The sequence below is a fragment of the Ursus arctos genome, unplaced genomic scaffold (genome assembly GCF_023065955.2).
Source record: "Ursus arctos isolate Adak ecotype North America unplaced genomic scaffold, UrsArc2.0 scaffold_4, whole genome shotgun sequence".
NCBI classification, from domain to species: domain Eukaryota; kingdom Metazoa; phylum Chordata; class Mammalia; order Carnivora; family Ursidae; genus Ursus; species Ursus arctos.
Window position 1 is genome coordinate 28,666,680 of NW_026623056.1, and position 20,829 is coordinate 28,687,508.

The 20,829-nt window shown below is 47.9% G+C and overlaps 1 protein-coding gene across 3 annotated transcripts in view; it reads left to right on the forward strand.

Annotated features, from left to right (window-relative positions):
• Window positions 1–20,829, forward strand: part of ITGB5 (integrin subunit beta 5) — a 118,861-nt gene that overhangs the window by 17,018 nt on the left and 81,014 nt on the right. For all 3 annotated transcript variants that reach the window (XM_057306494.1, XM_057306495.1, XM_026495260.4), the window contains exons 3-4: window positions 9,010–9,214; window positions 18,697–18,946. In XM_057306494.1, coding sequence (XP_057162477.1) covers window positions 9,010–9,214; window positions 18,697–18,946 — 455 coding nt within the window. The remainder of the gene's footprint in view (window positions 1–9,009; window positions 9,215–18,696; window positions 18,947–20,829) is intronic.

Consider the following 20,829-nt stretch of genomic DNA (forward strand, 5'->3'; position numbering starts at 1 on the left):
TCGTTAATACTTTTTTCAAGTCTACACATCATCTTGACCATTGTTACTCTGAATTCCATTTCTGGTAATTTGGTTATATCCATATCCGTTATTTCTGTGGCAGAGGCCACTGACTCACTGTCTTTTCTTTGCTGGGGGGATTTCTCCTTCTCGTCATTCTGATGAGGAGAGAGTGCGGGGTTTTCCAGAGCCCAAATTATTGACTGGGACCCAGGCCGTGCGCCCTTGTTTTATAGGGACCTTGGGGATATGGGCTTCTTGATTTTTCAGCCTGCCTTCTGTGTTCTGGGGAAGGGGCCTGCTGCGCCGATACTCAGGCAACCCTGTTTGGGTAGAGTCTCCATGTTCCCTGCGAGGGGGGATGGGGATGGGCACACTGTGAGCCGATGTTTCCAGGCTTTTGTTCTCTGGCGGCTTTCCCTGGCGGTCTGCTGTGCCTCTTCTGAGAGTCAGAGCAGCAGTGGCCGAATCTCAGCCTCTGTCTCAGAACAGAGGGATCGCAGACCGTTCTCCACTGATGTTCTGGCCACTTTAACTCTGTTACTGTTGGTGCTGCTCAGCCCTGCAGCGTCCCGGGATGTGCGCCCCACACCCGGCGTCCCAGCCCTCACTTCCAGGGCCGGCGCGTCTCTGTCCTTTGTGTTTCTAACACCGCCAGCCGCCCCCGTGCGCTCCCGGATCTCCGGGTCTCAGTCCGGATCCCGTGAGCACACTGGAGCTCCGTTTCAGTCTGGTCGCGTGCGTTCCCCGGCTCACGGTCACAGTCTGTTTTCTTGCGGGTGTCAGTCCGCGAGTCTGTCTGCTCCCCCGTGCAGGTGGCTACCGCTTCCCAGCGCCCGAACGCGGCGGCTCCCTCCCCCTTCCGTTTATCTTCCGATATCTGTGTGCGGTTTCACGGCTCCCCGCTTTGTACCCCAATACTCAGCGCTGGAGATGTTCATTTGTAGAGATCCAGATGTATCTTCCTGCGTCTCAGGCTGATTCCGTGGATGTTCAGGATGGTCTGGTACCTATCCAGCTCGACTCAGGGGACCAGCTGAAAAAGGGGTCCCCTACTCCTCCGCCATCTTCCGGGTCACTTTTTGAAATTGTTGTTAGAACCGCAAGGCACAAACCCTCCTTGTGTGACTACACTGTTAAGTTTTTTTTGTTTTTTTTAAGTTTTATTTATTTATTTTAGAGATAGAGTATGCAAGAGAGAGGAGCAGAGGGAGAAGGACAAGCAGAATTCCCACTGAGCAGGGAGCCTGACATGGGGCTCGATCCCAGGACCCTGAAATCACGACCTGAGCTGAAGTCAGATGCTTAACTGACTGAGCCACCCAGGCGCCCCGAGAAAAGCGAAGTTTAAATCTCAGTTTTGCCATGCTTTACTCCCAGTTTCTTGATGTGTCAAATGATAGTGACGATGGCCCCCATCCAGCATTCTTGGGAGTATAAGATGAGACGAGTGCATGAGAAGGCTTTTGGATGGGATGCTAATGGGCAGAATGAGTGCCATCCAGCACACCGCTGCTGTCATCCATGGTATCTTCTAGTAAATGGAAGCAGTGGGATCTGCAGGCCAGGGTCAGTCGTCTACTTGAAGTGTCTTCCTTTCTTGTGCTAGTACTTCCCCGAGTCTGATGTGCTAATATTGATAGTGAATGACATGATGATCTCCAGGAGCCTTGCATCGTCCCAGCCCACACGTGGGTTCCCTCTCTAGTCTGCTGGGTTCTCTGGGCTTCGATGAGCCTCAGTCTTGGCTGCAGAACTTCCTGTGATGTCTGTGAGGGAATGCAGCTGTCCATTTCCCTGGGGCGAGCTGCCTCCGGGGCCTGAGTGTCTTTCGGGGAGCTGCGTTTGGACAGTTCAGGCATGGTTTCTGATCGGCCTCTGCCCTCTAGCCAGATGGTGAATGTGGCCGAGTGCCTTCCTCACCATATGTCCTAGGAGGAAGGTTGCCAAGAGCATATGATGTGCAGGTACATTGAGGGCTGGTGCCTCGTGGACAGTGAGGGAGGGCCAGGTTCCTAACCAGTGTGTTCGTGTGGATTCCGATCCGCCCACCTGTCGTTGCCGCACACCAGCACAGAGTAATCGCAGAACGTTTTCCATCGGGACTCCCCTGCTCTCGGTCTCACTGTGCTTGCTTATTTTACTTGAGGTGAGGTGGGGAGCCTTACTCTGCATTTCACATTCCTTGTAACCTCATTCCACCTCCTCTTCCCAGTCTGCCCTCCCGTTCCTGTGTTCTCCCACAGGTATTGAATCTGAGTCTGCCCGTGTCCGGCTCCCACTCAGCACTTCTTGCTGGTTCTCTACTCCCTTCTGCTGCTCTGCTGCGTGGCCTTTTTTTTTTCTTTTTTAAAGATTTTATTTTGGGGGCACCTGGGTGGCACAGTTGGTTGAGCATCCAACTCTTTTTTTTTTTTTTTAAAGATTTTATTTATGTATTTGAGAGAGAAAGCACGAGTGAGAGCAGAAGCAGGGGGAGCAGCAGAGAAAGAGGGAGAAGCAGACTGCCCGCTGAGCAGGGAGCCCGATGTGGGGCTTGATCCCAGGACCCTGAGATCATGACCTGAGATGAAGGCAGCTGCTTAACCGACTGAGCCACCCAGGTGCCCCGAGCATCCGACTCTTGATTTCATTTTGGGTCCTGATCTCAGGGTCCTGGGATCGAGCCTCGCGTTGGGCTGTGCACTCAGCACAGAGCCTGCTTGGGTTTCTCTCTCCCTCTCCCTCCACCCCTCACCCTGTGCTTGCTCGCTCTCTCTCTCTAGTAAATAAATAAATCTTTTTAAAAAATTAAGAAAAATGAAAAGATTTTAGAGTTGCCAGACTCTCTGGTACTCTGAGACCTGGAGTGTGGGAGGCTGCCTGTCTTTTCCTGCCCTTACTTGTTCCTGCTGTACACCTCAGCCCCTGTCCCTAATTTATTCTTTGTGACACCCCCTTGACCCCTGCTTCTCAACCAGCATGAGCACTTTTGGTGCTGTTTGTACCGCACAGGATAAAACACACAACAAATTCCGGCAGCATATTATCCATTTTGTCTGTCATTTTTTTCCAAGTGGACATCTGCCCCTGATCTAAGATTGTAAGCTTCACAGCCCAGCTAGCTGTGAGAGGAATTTGCAGGGCAGAGCGGTGTGTGCTACCTGGCAAGGCCCGGGGCAGCCCGCCTCGTTCCCACTCACACTTTCTTGCTGACCACCCAGTCACGGCACTATTCCTACATGCGAGGAGAACCAGGAGACCGGATATAGCTGTGTGCCCAGGAAGGCAGGAAGCATAGGGTTTGTGCTGGAAGCAGGGAGGCCAGTGTGGCTTGCAAGAGGACGGTGGTTTGGGAGAAGTGGGCAAGGCTGAAGGGCCCAGACTCCGTGTGAGGATAGAAAGCAGAGTTGGTGGGAGCGGAAAAGGAGACAAAGACAGGCTAGGACATTGCACACGGGGCTGGGGAAGGGGGAGGCTGTCGGGCAAGATGGTGAGACACCTTGAGGTGCTGCGGCCACAGCCAGAACAGGCTGCTGAGAAACCAGAGGGAGAAGGACCAGGGAGGCAAGGTCACTGGCCTATGGCGTATGGATGGAAATGGGGTTGGAATGGAAGAAGACTGGGGAAGTGTGGGCTGGGGTGAAGGGTCTTTTGCCTTGGAGGTAGACATGGAGATGCAGAAATGAAAGTGTGAATGATCAGTAGGGCTGGAGGCAGGAAGAAGGAGACTGTTTAGACGCAGGGAAGCAAGACGGTGTTAGAGGTTAATTGGACACTTAGGTAGTCAGGGCCAAGGTCCCCAGCAAGAAAGCAAAATAGCCGGGACAGCCAAGACGAAACTGCACTAGCATCCTGTTTTACAGCTTAGACAAGACCACAATAGCATCCTGTAATGTGCCGAGTGGACTTCCGGGGGAAATTATGGTGGCCAGGGCATCGAGGAGACATTGCCTGCATTCTCCTTTGAGCTGGAAGGAAATGAAGAAAAAAATGAGCATTCACTCCAGCTCACAATAAAATACAGATGCTTTGAGAGAAAATCTCTTTCTGGTCATGAAAGGACTAATCGTGGCCTATTGTCGATGCTTCTTAAATATGTGTTCAGTGACTTGAACGAGCCGCCTGAACGCCGACAGAGGGATTTCTCCGTCCCCAGGCGGAGGGGAGCGTGGTGCTCCCTCGCAGATTGCAGATTCCGGTTTGCAGGCTTACCTTCTCCCCTGCTCCTGCCCTGCCCCCGGGGAGAGGCCCGCCTCGGAGCACAGTCAGCTCCCCGCCCGTGCCCACCTCTCTGCCAGGCTCTCTGCCTGTTCACCCGTTTGTTTCTTCCGTCTTCATCGCAGAAATTGGGGCTGTTTGCCTCCTTTCTTGCTGGGGTTCCTCTTCTCCGACCCTTGCTGTTTCAGAAACAAACACGAATCCGTCCTTCCCCCAAAACCAACACCCGCATCTTTTTAGAGTTTAAACCTTTAGCAAGAGTAGAGGCAGGGTGCCGCGCGGATGCCGTCACGACGGTGTGGCCCACTCAGACAGACGTGAACGAACCCCGCCACGCTGGCCGGGCTGCGAGCGCTGGCTTTCGCTGCTCGCAGAAAATGTCCAGGGAGCTGGGTGTGCCAATGTTACAACCAACAGCCGCGCTCATCCTATCCTCCACGTCACAGGTGGCGGAGGGAGGAAAGGGGAGCAAGTCACAACTTGCGAAGGCCAATGTTGTAACAAATTAGAAGGGATCTACATTTGGAACACTTCCCTTGTCTTTTTCATATTACCACAGAGTGACTGAAAGCCATAAAAGATGTTCCAAGTTCCTGTTCCCATTCTGTTGCTTCTCTTGGAAGTTTGCCTGTAATGCTGTTTCCTTTTATGCGGCCCGGGAGGGTTGGTGGATGCATTTCCGGAGACCACGGTCACATGCTTCCTCCATGAGCTGACACTCCTTCCCGCTCCGAGCTTCGGGGCGCCCGCACGTGGTTGCGCTCTGCCCCATTAGCGGCCCTTCCTGAAACTACTTTCCATGTTTCCATGTTGAGATGAGGTCCCCGTCTCCTTCCATACCTGTTTTTCTGCATAAAAGAGAATATTTATCCTGCAGGTTTGATAGGTGGCAGGAAGAGCTCTGCCTTGGGGGCAGCAAAGAAATACTAAATTCAGAGGGATGGAATCTGTGGACCCGGGGTTAGTTTCCTGCTGCAGAATTCAGCCGTGGCCATTGCTGAGATGGAACGGAGGCCATGCAAAGAGCGCAGGGGTCCAGGCAGCTGAAGCCGGGTGAACTTGGGTTTCTTGGATGCACTTAGGCATGAACTTTGGCCTGTGGGCCTCTGATTTCTCACCCATAGAGAGCAGGGGGTGGCCCCAGGTGATGCATCCAGAGTCCCTTCCCCTTGGAACTTGCTGTCTTCTGGCACCTGGATGAGGGGCCAGGCGTCAGGTGTCTGGCATCTGAAGGACGATCTAGAGAACAGCTCAGGAGCGGAGGAGAAGCACTTGGGCTTGTGGGGTCAGCACTCCCAGCTGGGCCTGCAGCACTGTCTGTCCTATTCTTGGGCAGCAAGAAATTCATTGTGGCTCTTTTCAGACTCTGTGCCAGGTGGACCTTCAGCTACGTGGGAATCCCACCGCTGAGGCAGCTGCCTTACTCTCAAAAAGTGCTTCACACCTGCCAAGCCCAGAAGTGCCTCAAGGGGTGTCTTTGAGGCCTCAGAGCCCCTGGACACTGACAGGATTCAGTATATATGTAAAGATGTCTCAAAGGCTGTTGAACACATCAGTGAAACCACTGGGCCTGCCCCAGGTAACAGGACGCTGACGTTTGTGAAATAGGAGGAGGTTGACAAACTGATGACAGAGATGGATGGCGCTGAGACTAAATATAAATTTGGTACAGGTGCCACAGTAGGGTGTCCCTTGCTGTGTGTGCAGCTGGAGCAGCTCAGAAGGGGGCTCCCTGTGTTGTCCCATTGCCAACTTAATTGGCACTTCTGAAGTCACCGTGTGAGTTGCAGTTTGTTGGTTTGTTTTACAGTAGTCTCTATGGCCCACATGGGGCTTGAACTCACCACCCTGGATCAAGTCCAGTGCTCTACTGACTCAGCCAGCCAGGAGCCCCACGAGTTGCAGTTTTAACGTGGTCGTTGGTAGTTCTCACAGGCAACCCGGTGACAGTATGAAGGTTGATGGCCCTCCCTCGCCTGTGCAGCAAACTTCCGGGAAGCTGTGTGCATTGGAGTGGAGGTTTACCACAACCTCGGAGAATATTATTAAGGAGAAATAAGCCGCTACCAGTGAGGGGAATGAAGAGAGCCTTGCTCCTAATATCCTGGAGATTAAAGAAGCCTCAGAGCCTCTAGCCTCAGTTGGGAAAGCCAGACACACAGATACAGTTGTCATTGGCTTGGGTGTGGCTATCTCTGAGTTCTTCAGGTCTGGGAAGAATGACCTGGACCTTAAGTCTCCTGGTGATCTTAGCAGGTACTTCTTCCCGGCCAGCAGGTGGCCCTGCACAAGTTCTCCATCAAGGACTGGTAGCATCTGTCAAAATCCCCTTTGAGCAGGATGACTGGGAAGCTTGGGTGAAGTTCACTGCTAGTGTAGGTGTCCGGGCAGGAGGGCATGATCTCGATGACCAAGCTGAAATGAATTGCCAAGGCTATGGATTAGGAATCATGCAACTCCCTCCTGCTTAGAGTGAAGCAGGTTGGCACTGTAACCTAGTCTATTCCAGAATGCAGACTGCTCCAGACCAATGGGAGGAATGTCAGGGGTTCCCATCACTCTGGGGAGACTGAGGATGCTTTCATTGCCAACCTGGTGGCAGAGTTTTGCCCTGGACTGCTCAAGACAGAGTACCTTGAGGGGCGCCTGGGTGGCTCAGTCGTTAAGCGTCTGCCTTTGGCTCAGGGCGTGATCCCGGAGTCCTGGGATCGAGCCCCACATCAGGCTCCTCTGCCGGGAGCCTGCTTCTTCCTCTCCCGCTCCCCCTGCCTGTGTTCCCTCTCTCGCTGGCTGTCTCTCTCTCTGTCAAATAAATAAATAAAATCTTAAAAAAAAAAAAAAAAAAAGACGGCGTATCTTGACAGAACTGGGCCACGTACAACCAGCTCGTAAGAATTGGAGGAGCTGGCAGCAAGGCCCAGAATGCCAGATTCCAGCAAGAAGTTCAGAAATTTTCACCGAGGAGGCTCTGAGCAGATAAGCCCCTGAGCCCTTCCAGCTCTGAACAGCCAGTTAGACCTTGCTGCGGATGGCTCAGGACAGCAGACTGCTACTGCAGGGCCCTCGGGAGGGTACCTCTCCTTTCCCCCATCTCTGTGCTTGTTGACTGCTGTATTCGAATTTCTGTATCAGAGCCAAGCTTGGCCATTTGGAACCCAGTTTGGAAAGCCTAGCTTTGAAATCTTGTATAATTTCAAGGATAATCATTTTAAGCCAGAACAATTATTTTCTCACCTGCTCCACAAATGTCTGGAGCCACTCAGACTTAACGGTACCCTCCCTGAGTTTGACAGGCAAGATCTCCAGGGGCTCAATGTACACACACACACACACACACACACACACACAAAGTTCAATTATAAAATAAACAAACAACAACAACAACAAAAATCACAGAGGCCCAGAACAATACATCTGGTTTCACTTATATAAAAACACTGCAAATTCTTCTTGACACTTCCTGGTGTTGAATCTTGGGAAGGCTCGAACGGGCATTGGCTAGCCCTGGGGCATCCTAGCCCACTGCGAAGGGCGAGTCCTCCGAGTCCCTGTGCTTCTGCCAGCAGTCTGGCTCCTAACACAGCGGGGAGGACACTTGACTCAGCTGAGGCTTTCTGGCAAAATGTTACAGAGGGGAGAGGGAGAGATTAGCATCGTAGCTCCCCCAGCCATCAGGAGGGTGGTCTGGGCCAGCACTGACATCCAGCCAGCCGGTGGAGGCGATCTAATTTTCTACATCCATCAGTGAGAGCGTGTTCAGAGAGCACCCTGAATTTGCTTTGCTGTTAAAAATTCCCTTACTGGAAAACAATCAATTCTTATGAAGTACCATATTTTATAATAGAGTATATTATTTCATTTTAAAGTGAATGGCCTAAATTCCTGGTGCCCCAGATAAGGTTGGGTCATCCTGATACCTAGCCTTCTCCTAAATCCAGCTTAAGAAAGATTTTTCTTATCAATGTGGCTTTATAGTTCAAACAATAGTAAAGATAATAAGGGGAAAATGTAATTTTAGTCCCTTTACACTAATGCCTCAACTATCTTTATTTTTAAATTTTTTGTTTTGAATGCAGATACAGTTTTATTTTCTGGTTTTTTTTTTCTTAGTAGGTTTTGAACTTTCTTTTCAGTCTTCATTTTGAATGACTATATCATCTATGGAGGTGATATACCATGTTTTTCTTATGGTTGAGGGATTTAGGTTTACAAGTTTATAAGATCATGCTATTCTAAATAACACTGCAGTATGTATCTTACAGAGTTTCTCTTTTCTTTCCTTTGAGTTCTTGTGATAAATTCCTGGGACTGGACCACTGGGTCAAAGGATACAATGTTTATTGCCCTGTTGCCTTACAGAATGGTTGTGTAACGTGTAGTGCCTGCAAGTTAACTCTTGATTGACTGAATGATGACTACTTGTCTACTTATATAGTATCTTTAAAACATTTTTAGTTGTGCAGCTGACCATTTCAGTTACTTTCTTCCAACTAATTGTGTAGACAGGCACCCCCCCCCCGCCTTTTTTTAAGGAGAATTTTGATCATTAAAGTAACAACGAAACCAAATATTTTTATTTTGCATTTACAGTTTACAAAGTGTTTTCGTATCCAGCACCTTAATTAACCCTCATCATCCTTAGTGGGGCATTTGGGGTGCGTGTTGTCATTTTCACCACTTTCAGACAACGGAAATGGAGTGCGGAGCGTTTCAGGTGCTTGCACCAGATGCTCATGGGTCCACACCCCGAGGTGCTCTGGAAAGACAACCTGACCGCTCTCTGCCCTCTTCCTTTGTTGCTGCACCTAGGACTTTGGCAGCCTGCGCTCCCTCACCTCCCGGTGTGACTTGAAGGCAAACCTGGCCAGAAACGGCTGTGGGGGCGAGTTTGAGAGCCCAGCCAGCAGCACCCAGGTCCTGCGGAGCCTGCCCCTCAGCAGCAAGGGCTCCAGTCCTGCCGGCTCCGACGTCATTCAGATGACGCCGCAGAAGATCGCCCTGACCCTGCGGCCAGGTGAGTGCCCTGGGGAGGGGACGGGTTAATCGTGGGAAGGTGAGCCCGGGCAAGCAGAGGCAGCAGAGGGAAGGGACAAGGCGTGGCCCAGGCCCCAGGAAGCAGAGTACAAGGCCCCTGTGCACAGATAGGTATCTTTGCTATTTGTTTAATCGAGGTAAAATATACGTAACATAAAATTTAGCATTTTAACCATTTTAAGTTATATACAATGTTATTAAATACATTCACCATGTCTAACTATTGCCACCAACCATCTCCAAAACTTTTTCATTATCCCAACCTGAAACTCTGTGCCCACTAAACACTCATTCCTTTTTTTTTTTTTTTTTAAAGATTTGTTGGTTTATTTGAGAGAGAGAGAGAGAGCGCGCGCGCATGTGCTCTCTGGAGCAGGGGGAGGGGCAGAGGGAGAGGGAGAGAAGCAGACTCCCTGCTGGGCAGGAGCTGCGTGACCCTGAGATCCAGAGGCTAGGCTTAAAGGACTGAGCCGCCAGGTGTCCCTAGACCCTAGTTCTTGATTCTACCCCCACCGTCGCTCCTGGCAGCCGCCGTTCTACTTTCTGTCTTGATGAGTTTGACTACTTGAGGTGCCCCATGTAAGGGACTCATACAGTACTTATACTTTTGTGTCAGGCTTCTTTTACTTAGAACATGTCCACAAGGTTCATCCATGTTGCCGCGTGTGTCAGAATTTGCTTCCTTTTTGAGGCTAAATAAAACTCCATTGTGTGTGTATACTGCATTTTGTCGGTCCATCCATCCATCAGTGGACACTTGAGTTGCTGCCACTTTTTGGCTATTATGAATAATGTGATTGCATTTTATGGGAGGACACTGCTAGGTTAACTCCCTAGTTAACGCAAGTTTCTCAGGAAAGTGCTGCTTCCACGAAAATGTGTTTTTCCTTATCAGCAAATTCCATTTCAGTCCATGGCATTCGGAAGGGACAAACTTTTAGAGTAGTTATTTTATGACCCTAGAGTCCCTGCAAGCCCTAGAGTTGATTGTGATATGAGGAAACTAACAGATTTTGTGTACCTACTATGTGCTAAATACCTGGCCCACCCTGAGGTAGCTAAGACCATTTTACACATGAGGAGCGACCTGCTCAGGGTCTGCCAGTTAGAAATGGTGACTCTGATTCCACCCCAGGTCTCTGCGACTGCGGAACTCCTGGCTTTTTCTAGTTTACCACTTTTAAAATATAATATTCTACCTATTAGAATTGTTGTGATGTCAAAAAGGGGATATGTGTTTCAATTAGATAGCATCACAGTTTGAGAGCAGGTAGCTTATTTCTAAATTCCTTTGATATTTAGCCTTTTCTTCTATCACATTGCCTAAGAAACCATTGGCAGTAACTACTTCCAGACAGTTTATTTAGACTTCAGGGCTGCTGGAGCCAGTGGCAAGATCGTGGATGTGGCTGGCCATCATGGGTTCTAGCGCTGGCTCAGTCCCTAGCTTGGAGGGCCTGGGCTGGTTACCCCACCGCTTAGCATCATCTCAAGGTCTTTGTCACCTGCACTCCTCACAGCCACGTTCAGAAGCTTAAATGAGACTTCGTGTATGTACACTTTAAAAAGTTAAAATTACCATTATTTTCGAAGAGTAGTGGCCAAAGATGCAGATTCTGGAGTCTGCGAGGTCTAGGCTTGGAGAGCGACGCTCAGTGTCTCAGAGTTGGTTTAGCCCAGCGCTGCCATCGTAAGCACTTAGTAATGCTTGCTGGGGCTGTCATCATATATTTAAAAATGTTTTATTCTGCCTATTGAATTGTCTCGGAAATAAAAAACAGAAGGAGGGGTATTCGGCCCTGCTAGATAGAGAGACACAAGCTCCGAGGTCGGCAGGGATTAGCGCGGGGATTTGCTATTTTTACACGTCACCACTGTGAGTGACACTTAGCCTTTCTGTTTGGAGAGCTACCACGCTGAGAGAGAGAAGGAAGGGAGCCCTTGCAAAGCTGTGTGACCGGTAGAGAGGAGTCAGCTGAGCCTCTATGTGCACAGCTACTTGCTCATGTCCTCTGGGTTCAGATAACTCATCTCCGTCTGTGGAGACAGGCCCAGGGTCAGGGGCTGTGACCTCGAAGGGGATGTGGGAGTTGTGGCAGACGATTAAGATACTGGAACATTGTGTGGGATAAGAGTAGCTATCAATTAAGTGAATGATGTATCTTCTTTTATATTTAATTACAGCATAACAGTCACTTAAAGGAAATTATTGAGAAAGCATCCACTTTCATGCGATGTTGTTTTCATTTTTGCCAGACCCTGTCTCTATTCACATGTTCATAATTTTCATACACTTCTAATGTATAATCATGCACTGTCTTTACTTAATAATTAACAAAGACCAAAATTCATACCGCCAACCAAGTTTATAGTTTCAGTCATCATCAGGGGAGGTTTTTAACTTCTCTTTTGGGAACTCCTCATTTAGAATTGCTCTCAGAGCCGCTGGTTTTCTAGCAAACATATTCGTTCATGGTGGCAAATCCTGTTCTTTAGGGTGGATCTCGTGTAGGAAAGAGCTGGAGGTGACACAGTCAGAGATGCCACAGTGTTAATTCTGCTTAAAATCAGAATGAAGCTGTGACTGTGAGACAGAGAGACTGTTGTTTGATTCGATTTACCAACTGGCTTTTTAAACAGCCCCCAACGAGGAGTTAAGGACGTGATTTGAGTGAAGGCAGCCTCCTCGGGCAAAGTTCTCTTGGCGTTACATGTATGCAAATACTGATTTATGCATAAAACCCTTGTGTGTTCAATTAGGGAAGAAGAAAATCAGTCTTATTTTGATTTGCTTGTGGTTGTTGTTAGAAAGAGCTCTGAGTCATCATGTATATGAGAAATGTTTTATTTTGCCTATTGAATTGTCTTGAAAATAAGAAACAAAAAAAGGGTGTAAGTGGCTCTGTTGGACAGAGAGGCACAAACTGCTGGATTGCCAGGGATTAGTGCTGGGATTAGTTGAAGTTGCTAATTTTATAAGTCATGGTATAGCCCTATCTCCTACTAAGCATTATGATATGGTTTCTGGTATTGGAAATAAAATGGAAAGCACGATCCTGTTTTTATACAAAATCATGATATGGGTGCTGTGTGTGAGCTCTCTGTTTGCGTGGAATGTGTGGTGATGGAGAGCCCATTTCTGGGAGGTCAAGGTGATGGAGATGTTCACTGCCCAGTTAAAATACACCCAAACTATGAGGATGTTTGTAAAGCTGAACACTTGGAGGAGATCTGATAAAAATAGGAATTCCTAAACGTCTAGAGTCTTGTGAATATGTTTGTCAAATATAGAAACACCTGAAGCCAGTGAAGCCTCTTAAAATCTTGAAAATTTTAATATTTTTAAAGAGACAAACCCCAGATATTTATTTGGGGGAAGGAGAGAATGTTATGTTGCAGTTAGCAGCGTTCAGTTTACCACATGCATAGTTAACCTCAAGGTAATCACCCCCGACTCTGCAGAAGGCTTTCAGATCTAGTGGTTGGTTTTTCCATTATTTATTTTTAGAAATTCTTTTTTGTGTCCTCCCTTGCCCTGCTCCCCCATACCTCATGATATTTGTTGAGTGAAATGTAACACTTTGCCAGCCTTATACTAGCCTAATCAAAGACAAGTCTCAGCATAACATAAGTGATACTTCAGGAAAGCAAAGTTATTGTTCCAGAACAAGCCTGGGGGAAAAAAAAGAAAAATTTCCCTCTAAGCAGAACTTTTTGTTTTGGTTTTCTTTCTTTTCTTCTCTTCTTTTTTAAAATTAAGATGGGATTCACATACCGTAGAAGTCACCATTTTACTTTTTTTAAAAATTTTTTAAAATAATTTTGTTTCTTAATTTTTATAAAGTTTATTTTTTTAGTGATCTCTGCTCCCAATGTGGGGCTCAAACTCCTGACCCCAAAATCAAGAGTTACATGCTCTTCTGACTGAGCCAGCCAGGTGCCCCAAGTCACCACTTTGAAGTATATAATTCAGTGGTTTGCAATATATTTGCAACATTGTGCAACCATCACCATTGTCTCATTCCAGAACATTTTCCTGACATCAAAAAGAAACCTTGTATGCATTAACAGTCACTCCTTATCTTTTCCCTTCCGCCACATTTAGCCCTAGGCAACCACTAATGTACTTTCTATTTCTGTGGTTGTGCTTATTCTCAACATTGTATATAAATCATATGATATGTGGCTTTGTATGTCTGGCTTCTTTCTCTTTGCAAAATATCTTCAGTATTCAAGACTGCCTTCCTTTTTATGGCCAAATAATATTCCTTTGTGTATGTATGGATATGGCACATGTTTGCTGATGAATATTGGGGCTGTTTTCACTTTGGAGCAATCATGACTCATGCTACTGTGAACACTCATGCACAAGTTTTTGTGTGGACATGTGTTTTCAATAACCTTGGGGATATAACTAGGAGTAGAATTGTTGGGTCATATGGTAATTCTATGTTTAACTTTTTGAGGAACTGCCAAACTTTAAGCAGGGTTTTGTATAAACACAGGATCATGTTTTCCATTTTGTTTCCAGTCCTGGAAACTGTATGTCAGGAAAACAATCTTAAAAAAATTCTTAACAAAGGATATAAACTTTAGAATAAAGCTTATTGAAATGGTAAATGAAAGGCTCGGGGTGGTTTTGAAGCTCTGGGGCAGTTAGAAAGGGTTTACTTAAGTCATTAATTTTCCTCGAGCCTTTAGCTCATTGACTAGTAGTTTTGTTTTTTTCATATTAAGGGTTTTATTTTGAAATAATTGTAGGCTCACAAGAAGTTGCAAAAGTAATAGTGTTCTTGAATACCCTTCCCAGCTTTCCCTGATAATGTTACATAACCAAAGTGCATTACTAAAACCAGGAAATTGACATTGCTACAGCACTAGTAACTAACCTAAAGGATTGGTTTGCTTTTGGGATGGGTTTCCTGCCAGCCTTGTCTGTGCTGCTTTTTATCCCTCTCCTCTGAGGTTCTACTTCCGAGGTGCCAGTTACCTGACTTAGGTATTGCTTCTGCCATGCAGACTAACAGAGTACATACTGTATTAAAAGGTCTAAGAAAGACTTGATGGTGGATGGACAAGAGGTTGGCTGACATAGAGTGTTTGTACCTTCCCCCCAGCACTTACAGATTGAAATCCTAACCCCCCAGTGTGATGGTATCAGGAGGTGTAGGGTCTTTGGGAGGTGATTAGGTCATGAGGGTGGAGCTCTCATGAATGGGATTAGTGCTGTGAATTTTCAAAAGACCCCAGGGAGCACCCTTGTCCCTTCTGCCATGTGAGGTCACAGCAAGAAGTCCGCAGTCTACAACCCAGAAGAGGGTTCTCACCAGAACTCAACCATGCTTGCACCCTGATCTTGGACTTACTTAGAGCCTTCAGGACCGTGAGAGAGAACTTTCTGTTGCTTATAAACCCCCAGTCTAGGGGTACTTGTTAACTAAGACCGGGTTAATTTCAAGGAAACTAGGAATGCCAGGCCCTAATGCTTGGGGCAGACTCTGGTGGAGGCCAATCATATTTTCACATGGTTTCTTCCTTGGTTCCATCCATCAAGAGTCAGAATTCTGGAGTGAGGAGTGAGGTGCAGTATGGCACACCAGCCTTGTGTGCCATAGACCAGGGAGGGAGTTCTTTGGTTCTAGGTCTGGATTTGATCCTGGGATTCTAATTACCTTCTGCTACAGTGAACAGAAGAGCTAGATGATAGTCCTAGGGTGTGCACTTGGGCCCTAATTCCCTGTTAAGCTGAGGTCCTGTTTGTAATATAGCTGATTTTAATGTGTCCCTTCTTTCAATATTTGGCACAGAAGGGTAATTCTGAGGAATCAAAAACTACTTATATTCATTTGGGGATGGCAAGAGTCTTTTTTGATTGGAATACTACTTTCTCTGAACATTTGAACAAAAATCAGTCTTAAAAATACCAGAAGTTCTTGGTGGAATTTGCTCCTTCACTCTCTCTTCTATATATATATATATATATATACACACACACACACACACACACATATACATATATATGTATATATATATATGTATGATTTGTTTATTTGAGAGGGGGAGGGGCAGAGGGAGAAAGAGAGAATCCTCAAGGAGACTCTTCCGCTGAGCCCAGAGCTCCATGCGGGGCTCCATCTCATGACCTTGAGATCATGACCTGAGCCCAACCTCCTGAGCCATCCGGGCGCCCTGACTCTTTCTCTTCACTTCCGGTTGAAGGGAGGGCAGAGAGAAAACAGAACTCTCATAATACGTTTCAGGTGGTTGGTTGATACTTGACCACAGTAGGAGGACCTACACTCAGGAGCTGAGTAAGCAGTAGGAACTCTGTGCCGAGTACCATGCCACATGCATGTGGGCTGGGATGGCGTCACCAGAAGCAGGTGCTGACCGAGCACTGACGGTGAAGGCGAGAGGGGCTCTGCTCTTTGCTGGACACATGGAGGTGACATGTCTCAGGTGGTGCAGGACTGCAGCTGGATGTGCTGCCGGAGTGTGTCTAAGTGTGTGTGGTTCTGGAAGTGTGTCCGAAGATGGAAGGTGGGCCCCAGACTTTCTCCCGGCACGCAGTGACCGCCTCTCCCTTGGTCTGCTGACCTTGCCGGTAGAGGGACTGGTGCACCGCTGCTTAACTCCCACACGTAGCACTCACGCTGAGAATGGGTCCCCAGGAATGTCGGTCCCTCCAAAACCTGCTGACAGAACATCCCGATATTGCCAAGGCCCCCCGAGGAGTTTGTAGCATTTAAAATCAGTACAGCTGAGGCAGCAGTAAGCCCTCATTCTGAACGCTAATGGTACTCTTTCTTACACCCTTCCCTTTTTGGAAAACTGGGAGAAATACTTCTGTTTCACATTTGCAGCCCCCGAATGGGGAGGGGTATGTGTGCTTTTCCAGTGACCAGTTTCTCTTAGAATTTGATGCCAAGAGTTTTCTAACCTTACAGTAGATACCTGCTTAGGACCCACAGACTTGTGTGTCACATCTTGGTTCTCTTTCTGCCTTCATGTCTGGAAAGTGTGGAGTTAAATTTAATGCCCAAGGCTATAGCCGTTCACACTCAAGTTTCTGGCAGAATTTTCTGTCTCCCTTTTTATCCCTACAGGAAATTGCTTTAATAACTGACTTCTGGGGGGACCCCAGGTGGAAGTTTTCCTCCTGTAGAGGCATTTGTGTGGTGTTAGGGTACATTGTCTCCTTTGATCCCCACAGTAATTAACATCCTCCCATCTAGAAGCTGAGCAGCGAATTTAGGGGGGCCTGAAGTCTCCCGGGTTCTTGGTGACAAGGTCTGGATTCCAACCCAGCTCTCATTCTCCAAGCCTGATACCCTCTTCCCTCCCAGAGGTTCCTCCCCAAGTCCAAGCCCGTTCCCGACTTTCCAGGTCCTCAAGTGCTCATTAGCGCATTACTCATAGTCCACAAAGGTGGATTCTGGATAAAAGAAGATGTAGTTGGGAACTTTGGGGGAAAAGCACAGATGACAGAAAATGTAGAAGCCTCTGCAAAGAGATCGTGGGATTGGACAGAGCACACGTGATCTCAGGCTCCGCCCATTGGTGGGAGGTCTGTGGTCTGCCCACTCAAAGACCAAGGAGGCACTCCCCTCCCCCAGTCTCTCCCGGCTCCTGCCCTTTCCCCACCGTGATGTGTCATCCAGGGCTGGGAGGGGCTCAGTGCTGGGACCTGCTCTGTCTGCCTGATGGGAACCAGAGGCAGACTTTGCAGCCGTCCAGAATCCATTCTGGAAGAAATCTCCAGCATTCCTCTGCTTGAGTCAGATTCTGATGGTTTTTAAAAATAGGCTCCTATCAACAGGCAACCCAAACTACGTCAGTCTCGAGGAAGCTAGAACAGTACATGCAAAGACAAGTCCAGGGAAGCAGGCCTGGTGGTGTCACTCAGGCAACAAATAGTAATTATAATAATTATACTTCATTGATGCAGGCCTTTGCTGCTTACAAAACACGGCTGTCCACATGACTGCTTCATGGCCTTAGTCCATGCTGTGCTGCTATTTCCATTGTACAGCCGAGGACACCGCGCCTCAGGCCGCTCCCCTGGTCAAGGGACAGAGCTGGAACTTGGACTGAAACCATTTGATCTTCTGAATCTCTGTGGTCTAGTTAATGCAGCATGCCTTGTCTGGGGTGGGAGGAGGAGAGGGAGCACACGGGATTGGGGTCCCTATCCTGCAAGTTCAAGAAGGCTTCTGCTTGCTGCTTGTCAGCTTGAGGTGAGAGATGGGCTTCCCTGGCAGGTGAGTGCCGGCAGACCGGGCGTGGACCCGCTGGGTAGGAGAGGCCAACTTCACTGTTGCACGTCTGGACACACAGCGTGTCTGCCCAGATTTCACATGTGTATACAGCTCTCCTGCCCAGAGAGTTTACGGACTTCTTGGTGCCTCTGAAAAAACAACTAAGCTCAAGGGCAGATGGAATTACCTGGTATGACTGTTCTTGAAGTTGGCTCTAAACGATGTGTTTTTAGAGCCTAGGAAATGATTTAGGATCATTGTCTTGGCATGAGTCCTCGGGTAGTTGCGCCGACCTGGGCCTGTTTGTAAACCTGGGAGCTGACACAGCAGAGGCCACGCCTCCCAGGCACTGGCTTTCCTCTTCATTTCTTTCCCTCTGAATTAATTTCTCCTTCTCCTCTGTCTCTGACTCTTATTGTGGAACCCAAATTATTTTCTCGTAGCTGGTAGACAAATCTGGTAATTTTTTTTTCTTTTTCTCTTTTTCCCCCCTTCATTTTGATGATGCTAAAATTTGGAATCTGTCTACCTGTATTTATACATATAATTTCTGATGATAATGATTTGTGTCTGTGATTTCCCAAAATGTCAAATATGCCCAAGAGCTAATTACTATTGTCTGTAAGTGGCTAGGGACATAGAAAAAGGTGACATGTGGCAGAAGCATAAGTATTTTTGCCCTTTGGAGGTATGTTAAGTAACCGTGTGTCCCCAATCCCCTTGCCTTGTACCTCTCTCTTCCCACCTCACTTCATAGTCACTCATGCCCGTACCTCCTTTAGTTTATTCCCTCTTTTCTATTTCACTCACACCTTTACAGTCTCCTCCAATTCGGCCGCTCCTTTCTCTGAAGTTGGTGTGTGGTTGGTGGGCGATTGTCACCTAATCTGTGTCCATGGAATTGTCTGGTTCATTGTACAGCAACTGCCCTTTTTGCTGACAAAACAGAACACCACTGAGGAGACCAGTTGTTAAAGAGTTTCCTAAAAATCCTGAGCCAAGTATTTGGAAGGAGAGCCTAGAACTTCCCCCTCCGAGCTGTGTTCTCTTCAGTTACTCCACATCCAGTAAAAATATTTCTTCCAAGAGGCATGTAGTCACTAAAGAAAAGTAAGAGGGGGACCAGCTTTGAAAGTGAAATCCATGCCTTCAGCCCCCAGCAAGCTGGATGACCTCTAATGTGCACGGCCTCTCGTTGGCACAGGTGACAAGACGACTTTCCAGCTGCAGGTTCGACAGGTGGAGGATTATCCTGTGGACCTGTACTACCTGATGGACCTCTCCCTGTCCATGAAGGATGACTTGGACAACATCCGGAACCTGGGCACCAAGCTCGCTGAAGAGATGAGGAAGCTCACCAGCAACTTCCGGTTGGGGTTCGGGTCTTTTGTAGACAAGAACATCTCCCCTTTCTCCTACACAGCGCCGAGGTACCAGACCAATCCATGCATCGGGTGAGTGACCAGTCGTCCTTCTGCTGGGTATTTAAGGGTGGGAGAACGGAGTAGCAGGAAAACTTAGCCCAAAGAAAGGACTAGGGAAGGCATATTTGGGGGCAGTGAGGGAACAGACTTCGGCGTTCAAACTGACTGACTATGACCCAGTTCTGTCCCACCCCCTCTGTGTGGAGACGTGAACTGTTGCAAGGCTGTAGGAAGGTGTAATGATCATAGCCCATTTGTTTTCCTGCCTGTCTGTCACAGCACTGTTTTCTACGTGAAGACAATGCTCTCGAGAAGTGAACACCCAGGCGTTCAGGCCGGGAGCAGGAGAACAATGGAAACTTTCCTCTTGCTTGGCGTGACTGAGGTGCTTGGGGATAAGCGAATTATTTGTTGTTTATGTAAATATAACTTACCTTGACAAAATGAAATGGAAATCCTGTGTTTTAAAGGTATGACTTTTTTCCCAACTTGCACTGGAAAATATTTGACAGATTATCAGAGAGCAGGAATTTCTAACTGCCACCATAAACAAATCCAAAGTACGTCACGGTGGGAGTTTATTTCCTGGGGCGCCGGGGGGGGGGGGCTCAGTCGGTTAAGCATCTGCCTTCGGCTCAGGTCAAGGTCTCAGGATGAGCCTCACATCGGGCTCCCTGCTCAGAGGGGAATCTGCTTCTCTTTCTCCCTCCGCAGCTCCCCCTGCTCGTGCACACACGCTCTTTCTCTGTCAAATAAATATAATCTTAAAAAAAAAAAAGTGTTTTCTGCTTACCTAGATCCAGATGGGTCTCCTGGTCAGTGGACACCTCTCTTCCAAGCAGGGACTCGGGGACCCAGGCTCTGTCCACCCTGTACTTCTTCATCTGCCACATGTGATTTTTAAGGTCACTGTGTCTGGATGATTGCTCATAGGTGGAGCTTATGGGCCAGGGCTGAGTGGCTTTTGCCCCTTCTGTTCCTGCATTTTATCAGACAGAACGGAATTCTAACAAGGAGGCTGGAAACTAGGTTAGCTGCGCTCAGAAGAAGAGGAAGCAGGATCAGCGAATAGGACTCTGCCATCGTGTATTTGTGTGTGGGGGGTGGAGGGTCATGGCCTCCAACTCCCCTACGGCATCCTCTACAGAGCTGGTTTGTTTCTAGTCTTGCAATTGTTCCCATGAAATGTCAGGATGATGTGGGATATGACAATGAGTGGTCACTTCCAGCTCGTTCTTTCGCATCCCCACATTCAACTTCAGTCAGGCTTTGGGATGTAAGTCCCCAGCATAGTTACTAGACAAGAAGCAGCTAAGACTTAGGTTCTTACCAAGTGTCAGGCACCGCACGAAATGCTTTGCACCATATGGATTATCTCACGTAAATCTCATGACAGTCTTTTGAGGTCTCTGTGGCAGATGTGAGCCCCACTCTGCAGATGAGGAAACTGTCACTTCGAATAAACAGCCAAGCCGAGATTACACAACTAGTAAGGGGTGAACTTGGGGCAAGAGTGAAGACAAACGTCTTCAGAGTCTGCATTCCTAGTAATACAGTGCTTGCTTTTCCCCATCTGAATCCCATGACAACACGGATGCTTTACCTGAGTCCAATCCGAAGGCTAATACCCATTCCCAACACCCCCCCGAGGTGCTTGCCTGAGGGCAGTGGTGGGCAATGCCGCTGTAACAGTCCCCAAATCTCAGTGGCTCGGCACCATCTGGGTTTATTTCTTGCTTGTATAAAATCTGGTGAGGGTTGAGCTGCTTTCCGTGGCAGCTCTCCGTCATGCCCTTCTACCTTATGGTGGCAGTTTCGATTCTTGGGTTACTTGGCCTCCCCCAGGGAGGAAGAGAGCTGTTCCTAAGCCCCTGAAGCTGCCCAGCTCCCCGGCTCATCTTCAGCATTCTCAA